At 48.4% G+C, this 16,036-nt stretch overlaps 8 protein-coding genes across 8 annotated transcripts; 4 read left to right on the top strand and 4 right to left on the bottom strand.

Annotated features, from left to right (window-relative positions):
* Window positions 1-432: 432 nt before the first annotated feature.
* TGAM01_v204101 (hypothetical protein) lies at window positions 433-943 on the top strand (the record flags this gene model as incomplete). The annotated part of the gene is made up of 2 exons (XM_018800653.1): window positions 433-572; window positions 640-943. The coding sequence occupies 2 exons, from the start codon at window positions 433-435 to the stop codon at window positions 941-943; spliced, it is 444 nt and encodes a 147-aa protein (XP_018666118.1).
* A 117-nt stretch (window positions 944-1,060) lies between these two features.
* TGAM01_v204100 (hypothetical protein) lies at window positions 1,061-4,093 on the bottom strand (the record flags this gene model as incomplete). The annotated part of the gene is made up of 1 exon (XM_018800652.1): window positions 1,061-4,093. The coding sequence occupies one exon, from the start codon at window positions 4,091-4,093 to the stop codon at window positions 1,061-1,063; it is 3,033 nt and encodes a 1,010-aa protein (XP_018666117.1).
* A 1,050-nt stretch (window positions 4,094-5,143) lies between these two features.
* On the top strand, window positions 5,144-6,773 carry TGAM01_v204099 (hypothetical protein; the record flags this gene model as incomplete). Its single annotated transcript, XM_024549347.1, has 3 exons — window positions 5,144-5,346; window positions 5,409-5,754; window positions 5,820-6,773. 3 exons carry the CDS (start codon window positions 5,144-5,146, stop codon window positions 6,771-6,773), a joined length of 1,503 nt encoding a protein of 500 aa, XP_024405932.1.
* Window positions 6,774-7,187: 414 nt separating this feature from the next.
* Window positions 7,188-8,265, top strand: TGAM01_v204098 (hypothetical protein; the record flags this gene model as incomplete). Its single annotated transcript, XM_018800650.1, has 3 exons — window positions 7,188-7,403; window positions 7,479-7,803; window positions 7,868-8,265. The coding sequence occupies 3 exons, from the start codon at window positions 7,188-7,190 to the stop codon at window positions 8,263-8,265; spliced, it is 939 nt and encodes a 312-aa protein (XP_018666115.1).
* An 817-nt stretch (window positions 8,266-9,082) lies between these two features.
* On the bottom strand, window positions 9,083-10,318 carry TGAM01_v204097 (hypothetical protein; the record flags this gene model as incomplete). Its single annotated transcript, XM_018800649.1, has 3 exons — window positions 9,083-9,694; window positions 9,758-9,906; window positions 9,964-10,318. 3 exons carry the CDS (start codon window positions 10,316-10,318, stop codon window positions 9,083-9,085), a joined length of 1,116 nt encoding a protein of 371 aa, XP_018666114.1.
* A 652-nt stretch (window positions 10,319-10,970) lies between these two features.
* On the top strand, window positions 10,971-11,321 carry TGAM01_v204096 (hypothetical protein; the record flags this gene model as incomplete). Its single annotated transcript, XM_018800648.1, has 1 exon — window positions 10,971-11,321. The coding sequence occupies one exon, from the start codon at window positions 10,971-10,973 to the stop codon at window positions 11,319-11,321; it is 351 nt and encodes a 116-aa protein (XP_018666113.1).
* A 163-nt stretch (window positions 11,322-11,484) lies between these two features.
* Window positions 11,485-12,564, bottom strand: TGAM01_v204095 (D-lactate dehydrogenase; the record flags this gene model as incomplete). The annotated part of the gene is made up of 1 exon (XM_018800647.1): window positions 11,485-12,564. The coding sequence occupies one exon, from the start codon at window positions 12,562-12,564 to the stop codon at window positions 11,485-11,487; it is 1,080 nt and encodes a 359-aa protein (XP_018666112.1).
* Window positions 12,565-13,497: 933 nt separating this feature from the next.
* Window positions 13,498-15,896, bottom strand: TGAM01_v204094 (hypothetical protein; the record flags this gene model as incomplete). The annotated part of the gene is made up of 3 exons (XM_018800646.1): window positions 13,498-15,545; window positions 15,610-15,734; window positions 15,799-15,896. The coding sequence occupies 3 exons, from the start codon at window positions 15,894-15,896 to the stop codon at window positions 13,498-13,500; spliced, it is 2,271 nt and encodes a 756-aa protein (XP_018666111.1).
* Window positions 15,897-16,036: the final 140 nt, after the last annotated feature.

Raw genomic sequence — 16,036 nt, 5'->3', positions numbered from 1 at the left:
AGACTGTGTTGAGTGTAACACATCTAGCCAAGCTGCTAACAGAAGTGGGAGCCTATATCATATAGACTACTATTCTCTCATGAGGGGTATTAAACTTCGGTTTGGTAGTAAGATTTTAACTATTATTTCTGCTTACAGTTAAATTTTGTTAATGTTGCCCGCAAAATCGTAATACAAAAACGTACTATTCAGCGCCTAGCCTCAACATTTGATTCCAAAGTATAGGTGTCAGCTTATAGCTTCACAATATACAACTCATACACTGGACGGTGTACATACGTTACTCTAGAGCTTAGCTACGTAAATAAAGCCTATGTAATCATTTCGTATTTCAGTACTCTAGTCAGACCAAGTTTTCCTATTTAGCTGCTATCCTGCACCCTATCGGACCTATTTTTCCCGACACGTATAGATTTTCTACACATATCAAACATGGCAGCTTCCCAAAACGATGAAAAGAGCGACCTCTTTAATTGGGTAACAGAAGTCTGGAAGAAGGTTCTGTTCCAGCCAGATGATGAGATTGCAGTCAATACTTTTCAGAAATACTTTGCCAAAGATATAGTCATCAAGTCAGCAGTATACAAAATTTCCTTGCCACGATTGCTGTAATGATGGCTGACTTGTATTCTGTGATAGGATCAACCACGACCATGTCCCTCGCGAAGCCTATTACGGATACATTACCAGCACTCGTGCTGCCTACGACCTAACTCTTATATACGGTAAAGAAGTCAAAGTTTGGGAGTCTCCCAACGGTGGCGGCTCACTTGTGTACGACGGGGCGCTCAATTATACCGACAAAAAAACCGGAGAAGAGCAGACCGGCCATGTTATAATGGTTCTCGATATACGAAAAGATGATAATGGAGAGATGAGGATTGTACAGACGACAGAGGTTGTGACTAGAAGCGAGGGAAGCGTTAAGGCTTTCGAAGGCTAGAGATATTGCCAAAAGTTTCCAGTTTCGTTACTTGAATACTGGTGCAAGCATAGACGCCCATGTATACTTGCGACAATGTATCTGAATTTCAATCTTAATGCTGCAATTCCGCTAAAATTAAAAATCTTCTCTGTTTAACGAAGTATTGGGCATAGATTTTAAGATGTCGCCCAGTTTCTTCAAATGGGGTTGTGTCCCCAAGCTATCGAGACCACCAAACTGTCTGTACTTCTTCCTGCGATTCTCAAATTCCTTAATCACATCAGCATGTCCTTGTCTAGTTGCCATAGCCAACGCAGTTTCGCCATGCTGATCCACCATATCTTCATCGGCGCCCTCCTTGAGAAGCCGTTGTACAACATCATAGTGGCCTCCGAGTGCGGCATCCATCAGAGCCGTCCTTCCATTTTTATCTTTCAAGTCGATTCGGGCTCCTCGGTCGATGAGCATAGTCGCTACTGCCCAACATCCGCTTCGGGAAGCGGCCATGAGAGGTGTTCTTCCATTGTTATCCGTTGCATCGATGTTGGCTCCTTCATACAAGAGCAATTGGGATAGTCTCAATGATTCATCACTTTTTGCAGCCAGAAGGAGAGGAGTGCGCCCATTTCCATCCACCGCCTCAACATTAGCGCCATGTTCGATAAGTAAAGATGCTATCTTCTCGTGGCCAGAGGTTATGGCGAGGACTAATGCAGTTGGGCCTGTGCCATCAACGTCAGAGGTTTGATCTATACGTATACCACGCTCGATCAAAAGTTCTACTGCTCCTTTGTAGCCTCTTTCAGCGGCGAAGGGAAGTGGATTTCGGATTTGGCGCTCTGCTTCTGGCATGAATTGGTCCAATGCTTCATCTAGGATGAGCATCTTATCTGTGTACCTCTCCCGTCCACAAAGCAACAGCCAATCCAAGGCAGGTCTACCAAGCTCCCTAACAAGCTCAATTGCCGCATTGTGTTCTATTTTCACGCCGAGTTCCCGTTCTTGTAAAAGTTGTTGAAGGATGAATTCTCCACTTGATTTGTTCTGAGCCATCGCCCTAACTACCTCGCTGGTTATGGTTACCTTGGATCTCCTGGATTGAAGAAGCCGTTTCACGACTGTTGTGCTACCCCATCTGACGAATATTGAGAATTCTTCGGTTGTAATTGTAGGGCTTTGAACAGCTTGATGGTCGAGATACATTTGAAAGGCTTCTTTACCCAATGGTGCGGTCCTTTGATCTGCGTGTTTGGCTACCTGTTCCATGACGTTAACGTCAGGTCGTCGGTAATTTAGAACTAATTGCAGTAATTTATTTCCATTGGCCTTGTTATAAATGACAGCACGTATCATTTCAGATGAAAGCTCCAAGTCGCTCGGTCTTTTCGTGAAAAGAAATACCATCAAGCGTTCTTCGAAGTGCTCATTCCTCGCAGCATTTTCCAAAAGTTTTGGCGTGACATTGATGTCTTTCCCAAACCGGTTGAATAGCAGACGTGTCAACTTCTCAGCTTTTTCATCCATACCAGCTGCAGTTTCAGCTAGCTTAGTGATATCTCCGCCTTTCACAAATGGCAGAAGCAGTTCAATAACCTTATCGCCGCAGCCCTTGTTCCAGGCCGCCGCGTCAGCTATTTTCGAGATGTCCATATCCTTCATATAAGGTAATAGTAATCTCAACACTTCATCTCCACAGCCGTTATTTCTCGCTGCGACTTCGGATAATTTGGGGACGTTGATATCTGTGGCGAACGGCAAAAGGAACTCCAGCACTGTATGTCCGCAGCCTTCATTTCCTGCTGCAGCTAGTAGAATCCTCTCTGTCATGGCGAGTTGGTTGCTTTGATTGCGAAAAATGACTTCAACGACTTGCTTGGCAGCACATTCATTCCTTACTGCTTCCAAGACCATTTCGGGACTTGCTTCAAACTCGCTTGCTCGATATTGGTACAGCAATTCCGTTGCTTTTCCACTTGAATCGTGAGAAACTAGTGCGGTGATCACGCTCATATCCACGTTAAATCCTGGCCGTCTCAAAAATAAGCTCAAATTGTTAGCCTTGGAGCTCTTTGCGAGTGCTGAACAACTCTTAGAGTTTAGCGAGTCTAGATTTGCTGCAAGAGCTCGTACATCCGAAGGTATGTATTGCCGTTCAAAGCTCCGAAAGTCGTCCAAGTCGCAGTAATAGATGAAACGAATGACATCTCGAGTGAGCTGTTCCTCAGATTTTTCGTAATCCGGTAACAAAGCTTTCGAATGTCTTGCATCCGAAGAAATCCCTCTTAATGCATATATAAGATCCCGCGACTCCGTAGCCTCGCTTGTGCCAAACATTTTTAGCAGAGTATACAGACTGTTGCTTTTGTTCCACCAAGTAGTTTCCCTCCATATCCCCGGCATGATGTCTAAAACTGCCTGGCAGTGCGCACTGGGAGAAACGTCCAACATCAACGGGGCGATGGCGAAGACACGGGTAGAGACTGATCGTGTACCGCAACATAGCAATGCAGCTTTGGCATTTGCCACTTCTTGTAGTATCCAAACTCTTCGAAACCATGGCCGGTCCAAGAGAATCTTCAGCCCCTGACGTTGTATATCTTCCAGCGTTGACTTTTCATAAGAAAAGCTGAGCTCCAGCTGTATCTCGCCCCAGAGCGTCTTCCACCGGTCGTCTTGTCGAGTCCAGGATCTGCATTGTTGGCGGATGCTCTGTCTTTGCAAAAGCTCCATCGACTTCATAAAGACATTGGTCTCGTCCGTGCCGGATCCGAGCCAAAATACGACGCGGTCGGCCTGCTTATAGATCTCTCCCATCATCTGAACCTGATGACTCCGCTCCTTCAAATCCTTCTGATTAATGCAAACTGCATCTATCCACAGTATGCGGTCTTCGTCTCGTTGGCGAAGCTGCTGAAGCGCAAGATATAAATTTACCGTGACGCTCAGTGGTTTGCCATTTACGACAATGTTGTCTCGAACGTCGGGGAGGCCCCAGGTGTAAGACAGGGCCTCGTAGGATATCGAATCATCTCGCTCACAAAGGCTTGCCTGAAAGAGTTCGCAGGCTATCTCGCTCCCAGTTCCTCTGCAAAGGCGAAGTAGTCGAATCGCCGGACCACTGAAGTCGATCGGTTCATAGGCATATTCGCTCATGGCAGTGTCTTGCATTTCGTCTGATCAATGATGCGATTATTATGATCTCTGTTTCCAATGCGAAACTATTGAGCAACAGCTATACCAAGTGCGCATGGTAGAATCTGAATGTTCATGTTGGCGGTCTTCAGCTCTGAAATTCTGTCGACCAACCACAAAAGCTGCATGCATGTCGCAAACATAGCCACAGTCACACGGTCATACTGCATGTACTAGTAGTTAGGCACCAAGAGACTAGAATGAAGAGAAAAGAGTCGCTAGACATTGAATGAATGTAGCCTCAGGATGCTGTACGGCGTTGAGTAGTCACTTATACTCTGGCAAAAAAAGAAGGCCCAAAATATAAGTAAGAACAGAGGCGAGTTTGCCTTGTCAACCACATTTACGGGTGACCTTCGACCGAGCGGTACTACAACGATACCCCACGCTCTTACAAAAAAGAGATCTGACGCCCTATGTACGTATGTAAGTATCGAATTATTGAGTCAGATCAAGATCGTTTTCCATCACCACGGTATCGGCTTCTAAGCGTCTTGCGACTCCCAACCGGAGCGAAGCTCCGAGGTTGCCTCCTCCCCATCTTGACGCCACTTTCACGAATTTGATATTGAACGATTCTAAGCGCTTGACCAGTATGCATGCCAGCAAAGCCAGCGGCCTAATCGAATCCAGAAGCAGGGGACGGCAAGCTGAGAAAAATCCTTGGGAAACCAAAGCTAGAGTCGCTAGTGCAAATAGTTCCAGGCACTACTCAGGAGCATCAACAACGAAATCACACTATATCTCAGCCGCAGCGAGATTTCGACAGGGGTACTCCATGGCCAACGCTCGGTTTGAGCTGGCTAGTGGCGTATTTTTAGGCCAAGATCAATGCTAAAACTAGCAGACCGGTGATGGCTACATTCGAGACTCAGCTAGACTGCATTGGCAAATTTGCTGTTTGCCGGTGGCCGTGGCAAGCTCTCGTATAGCAAATAATATATAGTGTTCTAGTATTATCATCATGAGTGGCTTTTACCCATTCATTGATCTCTCTGTAGTATATTGAGCTCTGAGCAGCAAAAAATGATGTTGAAGCTTGTCGTCGGTGCCCTTGGCCTCGTCGCCAGTGTAGCTGCAACTCCATTGGAGCTTGCCGAGCGCAGCTCCTGTAGAGATGACAGTCTATACAAATGCTTTGCTGACTACGAATATTCTCATTCGGCGTCTGTATACTGCTCTGCCCTTGCGGCATGCACCAAAACAATCACGGTAGCGAAGCCCACGGTGTAAGTTTGCTCTGATATTCTATATTCGTGACAAATAGGTGCTAAGGAAGATCGTATAACAGGACAAAGACTGTGTGGCAGACACATACCGCGCCGACATCGACTTGCCACGTCCAATCTACAAAGACTGTCTACACAAGAACAGTCCCGTCGTCCACGGTAGTCAGGACAGAAACACGGGTAGTGACGAAGACATCGACGGCTACCAAGACGGTCACAGCCAGCAGTCAAGTAACTGAGGTATTCAAGAGAGCTGCTGGAGGAGGAAAACCGCAGCCACCGAAATGTATGCTCAACAAGTGCTTCGCATACACTCCTGATCGCATCACTGCCGCCTGCAGATGCATCAACGTCCCACCCAAGACGATTACAGCGACGCATACGGCCTGCAGCAGCACCAGGACAGTGGTATGTTTTTTTGGCCAGGACATTTCTTTTCATCCTTCGTTGTGCTAACCATACTGATCTATTAGACATCTACTTCGACGACAACGCCGAAAGTTACAGCAACATCATGGCACACGGTTGCTACAGCATTGACTACTGGCGTCACAACTAAATGCACGACGACGACTGTCGCTACAACTGTTACCACAACCACTACCACGACTACTACAATTCCTGTAACACAACCATATACGACTCCAGCAACCACTCCTCCTACAACTCCTCCTACAACTCCTCCTACAACTCCTCCTACAACTCCTCCTACAACTCCTCCTACAACTCCTCCTACAACTCCTCCTACAACTCCTCCTACAACTCCTCCTACAACTCCCCCAACCACTCCCCCAACCACTCCTCCTACAACTCCCACTACCACCCCCGCCACGACTCCTGCTACCACTGCGGCTGCCACTACTTCACCTATAGCGCAGAATCTCATTCCTGACGGCGACTTCTCATCTGGCTTGGGCCCCTGGGCCCAAATCAACAGCAACCCAGCGGCATGGGAGAACCCGACTGTCGCCACGATTGGCGGCATCACCCCTGACGGCACGATGTCACCCCATTTCGAAGTCACCAACCTGTTACCTTCAGGGTTATTCTTCCTCGCCAGCCCGACTTTTGCACTACAAAGTAGCTCTTCTTACACATTTACATTCTACGTTACAAATACCATCTTTACTGCCCCTTGGCCCAGCGCTTTGACGGTTCAAATCAACTGCGGCTCCTACACTTTGGCAACGGCAGACATGACCAAGGCAACACCGGGCGCGCAGAACCATTATCTACTCAGCTCCACCACTTTCAATACCCTCGCTACCACAGAACCACAGGTCTTGCGGCAACTGGGCAACTGTCAAGCACAATTTGCCTTTCATAGTGCTACGCCGCAGATAAATATCTGGGCGCTGGCTGATGTTAGTGTTTCCTACGCTGGTCCCATGGCGCCTCCGCCGCCTGTGACTGCCTCCGCCCCGTAAAAGAGAAATTCGGGCTGCAGTTTATACCAACATGATTACAAGTATATAGTAGATAGATGTTTGATAGACGACTTGATCAATTTTTAGAATTCCTCATTTTCCCCACATATAAACATACCCAAGTTCACAATAGAAGTAAAGCCCTATGCGATTTGCGTGCTTGTATCCGATATGGTAACACAGGCACTTTTTATATGTGTCTGCTGTTGATCCAAGCCCAATCACATGTGAGGGATGACGACGCTATAAATGCCCTGAAAACTGAATGACATCAGCCACGCAGCCAAGACTTGGGTTGATCTACTCCAGCACCAGCACTGCATCTTTCAGTCCTTCCTTCCATTTCGCGACAAGAAAATATCAGTCGCGTTATATATATCACTATCTTAACTCGGTGATAGATGATAAATTAAAATGAGCTCCGATAAAGCCTTCGAGCCCACTTTGAGCGACGTCCTGGTCGTGCGCGCCATGCTGGCTAAAACTACAATCCTCCCAGAGCTTGTGGGCACAATCTTGGACTACGCCGAATATTGGGCGCGATCAACTGCCAAAGCGGTGCTGAACGAAGCTATTGCCGCGCGTCGCGTTGGCCAGGGAGAATTCGATTACGAGGGAAACAAATTTCTAGTGAGAAAAGGCCAAATTGGAGATGGGGAAGAAACCATCAACTATATTGATTGCATCGACTAATACCGCTATAAGCTTCGATCGTACCCAGTGGGCCTGACGGAGCGTGCTTATAAAGACGAAGAAGACGGCAACCATGACGGCGACGACAGCAGCTCTCGTGACGAGCGGTTCTCAACTATAATCCCCCGTCCTCTGCCCGTCTTCAAAGAATTTGATCGAGATTTTTTCCAGCGAGCAATAAAGAATGCCTCTACTTTCAGCAACCCAGCGCGCAAGATTGTCTTTCGCATCAGCAGCCACGATCAAGGCTGGACCACAGACGAGGTGCCGGGCCCGTTTATTGCCGCCAAAACTTGGTTCGACGCCGGCATCGAGAGATTCGATGCCAGCAATTTCAGTGAGTATTCCTTACAGTTGGCAACGGACAATTTCCTTTGCTAAGAATAAAAACTCGCTCGCAGCAGATGAAGCAGACAGCCATGACATGAAACAGTGGACTGCGCGCAAACTAGGAACCGTTGAGCCACAAGTCAAAGAAGCCAAAGACAGCCACGAAGGCTGGGACTATCAATTCCCCTTTACGCCCTGGAAAGGCCCGTACGAAATCCAGCGCAATGCCATGGCATCTTCGGATTTTATAGATTTCAAAGTCACATGGACATGCTGGGACGTCATCGCGCCAGACTCTCCAGAGGCGCAAGACCTACTGGAGCAGGGAAAAGGGAGGAGGGCCGGCAATGGCCAGTTTGTGAGGAATCTCAAGCTGGGAGACGTCGTTACTGTGTGGGGGAGGGCCATGCATCGCGGGTGGGTAAACACGGTTGAGTCTGTCGAGATTGACATTTACTGGGCGCTCTAGACGATACCAAATGCCAGGTATAGAAGAGAAGATAAATCGATGTTATTAGCCTTGGGTTATTATTATAGCAAACGACTCATCACTACTTCAGCTTTAGATTTAATGACCGCACGGCTGCCTAATTTCTGTGTTGCACCATATGCTCTCCGCTCTGTACGACATGACATGTGCTTTAGAGTAACAAACCCTTTGGCCTTCTGGTGACGCACTCATAATCAGCTACCAGGTACACAGACTTTAGAGCTCATCTTCACCTAACAGATAGGCATACCAAGGAAACGAGGGAGGGGGGCAATTACAGCTCCCACACTGCCAGCAACCGGCGTGCAGGTGACTTCAATTCTACCCAGAGATAATGTGCCATTATCTCAGCTTTGAGAAACAATCCCTCCACTGGTGGTCATTCGCTTAAGAGAAAAGCGAAAATTTGCGTTAGAGAATATATAGCCGATGTTTCCACCGCGCAATGTTTCGCCTATGGAACAACATCGTGCATCGCCGAATCTTTTACCGCCAACAGCTCTGTCATATACAAGATACTCTATCAACCTGTCTTCGATTCATACTAACTTCAAGAGGGCATTCTTGAAACTTTTAAGAGAGAATGAAATTCCAATAGGATGCATATTGCTCGATAAACCTCCATGGCAAGCCTACCCAATGTTGTCAAGACAGTACAGGCTAGTCATGTAATAATAGCATCCCCAAAATAACATGGCTAAATGTAACAAAGGCTTCGCGATACCAGAAGCAGCAGCTCGAATCTATACCTATTGCATCATTCAAGCTTTCCCAAGCGTAGCACTGTATTCAATGCTTACTGGTAAAAAATGCTCCATTTCCTGGCATGACCAGAGATCGCCCCAATCCTTGCAATGACCCATCGGAAATCAATCACCTGCTTCATGCTGATTGCCTCTTCCTTTCCCATGCGAATACTAACTATGTGCCCCGTCTCAAGCGGATTTTGAGTGCGTCTGCGATATTTTTTAACAATATCGTTCTTCTTTGGAGAAATAATCAGCAACATCTTTTGAATAGTGTCCATGTTCAGCTCCGCGCGGTCGTTGTAATCCCGCTGATTCCTAGGCATCCAATGAAACTGAAGCCAGATGGCAGAAGCCTGTCGATCGATGGGGAGTATCCCAAGACATTGGATGCCGAAAAACTGTTCTTTCCACAACTTGCGCAGGTCAGGGCCTAAGCTTATCATATTCCAACTCTTGTCGCACATCTCAGAATTGATGGTAACGACGTAGCATAGCTGTGACCACACCTCAGAGCCAAGAACAACCTTGAAACACGAAAAGGCGTCTATTAGTTGAATAAAAGTCCAGCTGCCATAGCTAGCAATGAACGGTAGAATTTGGTAAACTTTTGGAGACTCGTCTTGGGTGAAGATGCAGCGGTAATAGTCTCTAACGAGGCACTGGATTTACACGTTAGCGTTATTGCATTTCATGAGCCGCCAGCACGTTGTAGCATCAAGTACCTTTTCTTTCTCAGCTTTTTTCTGCGGAAGATTCTTCCTGCCTCTCTCTAACTGATTTAGGCGCTCGAGAATTTCCTCATTCTGTTCGTGTGTGTTCTCCTCTCGGTATGAATTATCTCTAAAGGGACGCTCGTACGACACTTTGAAAGCTGCATCAGCAAATGTATGCTACTGGAATCAGAAAACAGAGGAGATAGAACGCCTACTGCCTATCAAAAATGACGAAATATACTGGATCTGTGCTTCCAGATAGCTGCCATGGAAGCGGTCGTCAATAACTTTTCGAAGCGCGGAATCAGGACACAACAGAAAATACGCCAGCTGAAAGTAAGTAAGTCGGGAATCTTTCGATTTGTCCTTTTGGTCTTCTGAAACTCCGGCTTGAATCTCCTTGATCAGCTTGAGCCTCTCTTCGATATTGTTCATCGGGATGATTGGGTCGACACTGGCATGGGTTGCATGATCTTTATGATACTGCATCAGCTGCTCCGTGGTTCGAGGAGCAGTGTAACCGGCGGGGAATATTCCTGTTGATTCGTCTGCTGAAGTTGAACTATCCATGGCTGTGGAGGCACTTGATGCTATACACAAAATGGTCGCAGATAGACGAGGAGCAGAGAAAGCGAAGATGATGATGAAAGTGTAGAAAGAGAAGCGGACTGATCTGGAGTGGGAAGTGCTTTGTGGAATTTCAGTTAGCAGTTGGCAGTTGGCAGGAAGAACAACAAAGTTCTATGCGCCCTGGCGACCTTCAAAGCTCCTGCTTTTATTTGATGCATTTTTAATTCGCCTACATGCAGATGTCGGATATTTGAGGATGTAGAAACCAACTTGCATTTAGAGCGACTACTCACCTGAGCCTTGACTGTGTGTTACACAACATCTCTGGTTGTAAGGCTCTGTGTTATTATTCGTCACTCTGCAAGACGCCACACACAAGACAAATGAGAACACAGCGTTTGCAGCCCCTGCCAGCTGAAAGCTGCATACAATCCCTGTTATCATTGCTTTTTCTTGCCTGGTAACAATCTATGTAAACCAGAGCTGCTCCCGTCATTCCTGATTTCCACACTATTCCGCATCAATCCTTATCATCCGCCATCTGATCAAGAAGTGAGAAACCACAGCCGCTCTGCCCATCCCTAGACCCAATTGCGATCCATACTAAAAATATGCCCAGGACAACTGCCACATTCACTCCATTTCAAGCGATATGGATTCTTCCTCAAACAAACAAGATCCAATTGAATCGGCGACCGTGGATTCTCAAGCAGCCAACTCCCAAGCAGCAAAGGCTGAACCAGCAGCCAATGCCTCGACCAAAGAGGAGCTCCCCGCCATAGAGAATCTTTGTCTACATCAGCCAATGGCCGTAGGCTCTGGCAAAGAATACATTGAGAAGCTTCGCTCTCTGGAGAGCGCTTGGGGCCAAGTTCACCATGGCGTCCAGAGGCGAACCAACACGCTAAATGAACTTCGGTCCGGTTTCAGCGACTTCAAGAAGGAAGTCCAAGCAGTCGAGAGAATGTTGAAGGCGAGAAAATCGAAAAAATCGAGAAAATAATAAAAGAACGAGACTCTAGCAACATTTGGGTTTGGTATTTGTTGTCGGCTTAATTCTTAAAGCATAGCTAGCATGAGGGAGACATAAAGGCATGAATATTATTGACATAGCAATTTGACTATTGTAAATACCACATCCACTTACACAAATCAAGGCACCAACCTCACACCCCCCTCACAGGCAGTGAATCCCTCTTCACAAGCTTCAAATCCTTCGTCAACGAGTTCCTACACGTCCCCGTCGCCACAAACTCATCAATATTCCTCAACGTACACTCCGCAATCTCCCCCAACGCCTCCTGCGTGAAAAACGCCTGATGGCCCGTCACAATCACATTATGAAACGTCATCAGCCGCATCAGCACATCATCATGGATAATCTCCCCCGAGTGATCATCGTAAAACAGCGCGCCTTCGCCCTCATACACGTCCAGCGCCACGCCGCTCAGGTGCTGCGTCTTGAGAGCCCTAATAACAGCTCGCGTATCAACGAGTCCACCGCGGGAAGTATTGATGAGCATCGCGCCGGGCTTCATCTTTGCGAGCGCGTCTTCGTTAATGATCCGTCGAGTGCTATCCATCAAGGGACAGTGCAAAGTGATAATGTCAGATTCAGGGAGAACCTCCTCCAGACTCTTATACTCCCCAATGCCCTCCAACGCCGGCGACGGATACGGATCATACGCCAGAATCCGACATCCAAAGCCCTTCATAATCCGCGCCGTCGCAATCCCAATCTTGCCCGTGCCTATAAGCCCAACCGTCTTGCCATGCAACGTCCGGCCCAACAACCCATCCAGCGCGAAATTGCCCTCTCGCGCCCGATTATAAGCTCGATGCGTGTTTCGGTTCAACGTCTGAATCAGCGCAACCGCAAACTCAGCAACCGCCTCGGGCGAATACGACGGCACATTGGCAACCATGATGCCAGCCTTCTCAGCAGCAACGAGATCAACATGATTGAAGCCAGCACATCGTAAGAGAATCGCTTTGACGCCCTGCCGACCCAACGCCTCTACCACAGGCGCACTCAAAGTATCATTCACAAAAGCACAGATGGCATCGGCCCCCTTCGCAAGTGCCACGGTATCTTCCTCAAGTGCAAACTCATGAAAGACAATCTCGATATCTGCAGAGGCAGGATGACTTGCAGGCGATTCTTTGGCTTTCGCAGCGGCAGCGCTACGAGCTGCTTCAATGTAGCGCTTATCGTACGGCTTGGTGCTGAACACGGCGAGCTTCATCGTCGATTGTGGTTGATTGGATTGATTGAAAAAAACAAGATTTAAGTTCTTACTCTTTTCAACGCAAATTGAGGAGAAGAAAGAGGAAAGAGGCGTTTTATTCAATGAGGGGGCACCCGGTTGGCTTGGCACAGAATGAGGAGGTTATGCACTCATTAAGGTTTCCGCGGCCAATGATTCGTTCATGCTAGCTGCGGCTGCAAAGCGGACATTCACATGCTTCGTCCTAAATACTGTGCGTACCTATCATAGCAAGCTGGTAATTGCTGGGGATATCCTTATAGAATGCTACAGCTAGTGTAGGTATATTCACTTACATCTGCGATAAGACGAGGCGAATACATACAGTTTCACAAAACATCTGGTGACATATGAAGCTGCAAAAGCCATCTTCGTGTAATCTTGTCTCAATGGAGAGGACGAAGCAGCCTTCCTATGCTCGTCTTTATCACTATTATTCACCAGCAAAATCATGTCATGCATCATACAGCATCACAAAATTTCCAGAAAAGCCATTTTGCAACATCTTTTTCATTTTCCATTTCCACTACCAACATTACATCTCCTCCATTCCCCTATCCCCTTTCCCTCCTATACGCAACTAGCAAACCGTGCACTTGAGTCTTTTGTTTCCTCGTCTCCGAGACTACTTTCCCCATAAAGCAATTCCCAGGACCAAAAAAAATCATATGATAAAGACTTTGAAAAAAGAGAAAAAAGGAGCAGCCATCGAGATCCATTATCCCCTATTGGATCTTTTGACTTCGAGCCTTTGTAACTTCCAAAAGTCATACTAAGCATGATAAAATAAAAAGAGAAATATGTGTGTTTGAATTCGACTACAAAAGTTTTGACACGGAAAGCCAGTTTTTGTGCTTTTGACAGTTGATCCGATCAAATCATTGGACCATAAATACTTGAAGCCTCATCATACTAGGGTCGGCCAAAAGCAGCTCCTCGGCCAGCGGCGCCAGGAGGCATACCACGGGCTTCAAAAGGAGATCCACCAAATGCTTCAGGAGGTCCTGGAGGTCCATTGAACCCACCGAGCCCAGGGGGCATAAATCCGTGAGGCGGTCCATTAAAGAAGCCAGGCGGGGGCGGAGGCATGTTACGCGGAGGCATACCAGCCATGGCCTCTGGAGGTGGTGGAATTGCACCAGGGGGGAAATTGGGCGGGAACATGTGCGGCATGGGAACGTTGCGACTTAAACCTCCGGGCAATCCAGGGGGAGGCATCATAGGACCACGCTGCTGCTGCTGGGGTGGTGGCATCTGAACGCCGCTTGCCATCCAATTCGGTGGCATTTGGTCCATGGGAGGAGGAGGCCGTTGCAAAATTTGTGTGGGCTGGCCGAGACGCGATTCACGTTCGGCATTGTGGAAAGATTCGTCGAGAGGGAACCCTGGAGGCGGCTGGGGGCGCATCTGGCGTTGTGGTCCCCGATTCTCTCTTGGTGAAAAGTCTGATTCCAGCATTGGTGCTTGCTGCTTCTGCGGCTGAGGCTGGGACTGAGGCATACTTAAAGGAGGAGCACCGGGTCCCATTCTCATAAGATTCATTAAGAATTCAGTATTGTTGTTGTTGCGAGCCTGATCAGGGATTCCTGAGCTTTGGCTAGAGAGGCGTTGGTGGTGGCCCACAAGATCTTGGAGAAGCTGATCTGGCCGAGCAGAATGCTGCTGTGGCCGAGGGGCAAGAATCTCTTGCACATGTTGCGGTGGCGGACGAGCCATGCCGTTGGCTCTCTCTCCGCCATATTGTTGGAATGGCTCTGGGGATGCCAAATTACTCTTCTTTCCCATATCAGGGTGATTTCCCATGGGTGGTGGAGCAAACGGCGAGGGGGCCGGGGGAGTAGCACTCATGCTCTGCTTCTGGAGCTTGAGAAGGAGCTGCTGGAAAGCTTGCTTCTCTTCTTCAGGGGGGGCTACTTGCATGGGGATGGGGCCAAAGCCAGGGGGATACTGGGTGGCCTGAGGCGGTACACTCGTCGACTGTTCAACCCTGCTCCGCTGTTCTTCTTGGGGCTGGTGGAAGAAGGATGTAAATCTCGACGATTTGCCTGCAGCCTTGGGCTTAGCAGGTGCTTCGTTTGCTTCGCTAGGCGGGGAAGTAGGCTCAAGAGAGCTCTGGCGGCCAAAGGCAAGGAAAAACTTGTCAGGGCCGCTCTCGATAGCTGACATAGGCTGATGGGGAAGATGAGGCCTCTCGGGCTCTACAGCCGGTTCAGGGACAGGAGCTGATGCTAGTGGAGCATCTCCGCCTCCTCTGCCCTTTTTCATCTGCTCCATCCATTTCTGGAAATCTTGCTGCGTGTGTGCTTCGCGGAGTGCTTCGGCGGGCTCATCAAACCACTCGGGGTCACGTTCTACACGCTGCTCGCGATCGCGGTTCCAACGCCGGTCGGGTGCTGCCCCTCGTCCGTTTGCACGATCATCAATCGTTTCAGAAGTATCTCGGTCTCTCCAGCTCTTTGTCCGATCTCGCTCCTTTCGTTCGGTCGCTGGAGAGTCTGCCGCTACGAGCTCGGTCTTGTGCCAAGAGTCGACTTTGCTTCTGCCAGCACTAATGCGAGTGCGATTGTCAATCTCGGCATCTTTGTCTCTGGTCAAAGTCTCAGATGTCCTTGTTACACGGTCGCGCGTGGCATCACGGTCGTTTTCGCGCAGTGGCTTCTTCTCATCTCGAAAATTGCCACCCATGCGGCCATGGAAGCGCTCAGCTCCCTCAGCTCCAAAGCTCTTGCGGGGTTTAACAGTACTCCACCCCTCAGTATCTAAATCGTTCTCTCCGCGGCGTCGAAGAGCATTGGGTGCGCGCAGGCGATCTCCATCTGCTTCGCTGTTTCGATTGCGCAAGCCAAAACGGCCTACTGGATCGATGTCTTTGGTCGCTTTGTCGCTTTCTAGCGTCTTGCTGCCTCGGCCAGAGGAAGCAAATGCCATCCGAGGAGGGGCAAAGACAATGTCCTCGGGGTCTTACATGGTTTATATTGTTAGCACCGTAGTAATACTTCCATTCACACATTAGATTGGACCAACTTGTACTATTCCGCGAGGCATGGCCAATGCCAGTGCGGCGATTATTCTGGTCGAGGAGTGGATTGTCAGAGGGCCGAGGTCGATCGTTGGTTGTTTTATTTTGCGCGCGAACTTCAGGAGGCGCCCTGTTTAAAGTGGAATTAGTAAATTGTGAGCTTTAAGGAGCATCTTGAGTCCAGCTGCACTTACCCCATCCATTCCTCCGCTGGGGGAAGCTTCTCAGGTTTCATACATAGCGGCGAGTCTCTCAGGAAGAGCAAATGCTCTACAGTGTATCGAACGGCCATGTCAAGGCGAGGAATTTGTGACGCTCATCCGGCGAATGTCTCGACGAATCGCTCAACGAAGTGGTGACCCTGTCACAGAAAAAGAGGGCTAGTCGGCCGAGAGCCGCAAAGGGAAGATAAGAGTGTCGAGTATCTGGCCT

The sequence above is a fragment of the Trichoderma gamsii genome (genome assembly GCF_001481775.2).
Source record: "Trichoderma gamsii strain T6085 chromosome Unknown Scaffold_11.2, whole genome shotgun sequence".
Classification (NCBI taxonomy): domain Eukaryota; kingdom Fungi; phylum Ascomycota; class Sordariomycetes; order Hypocreales; family Hypocreaceae; genus Trichoderma; species Trichoderma gamsii.
This window is presented reverse-complemented; position numbering and strand designations above follow the sequence as displayed.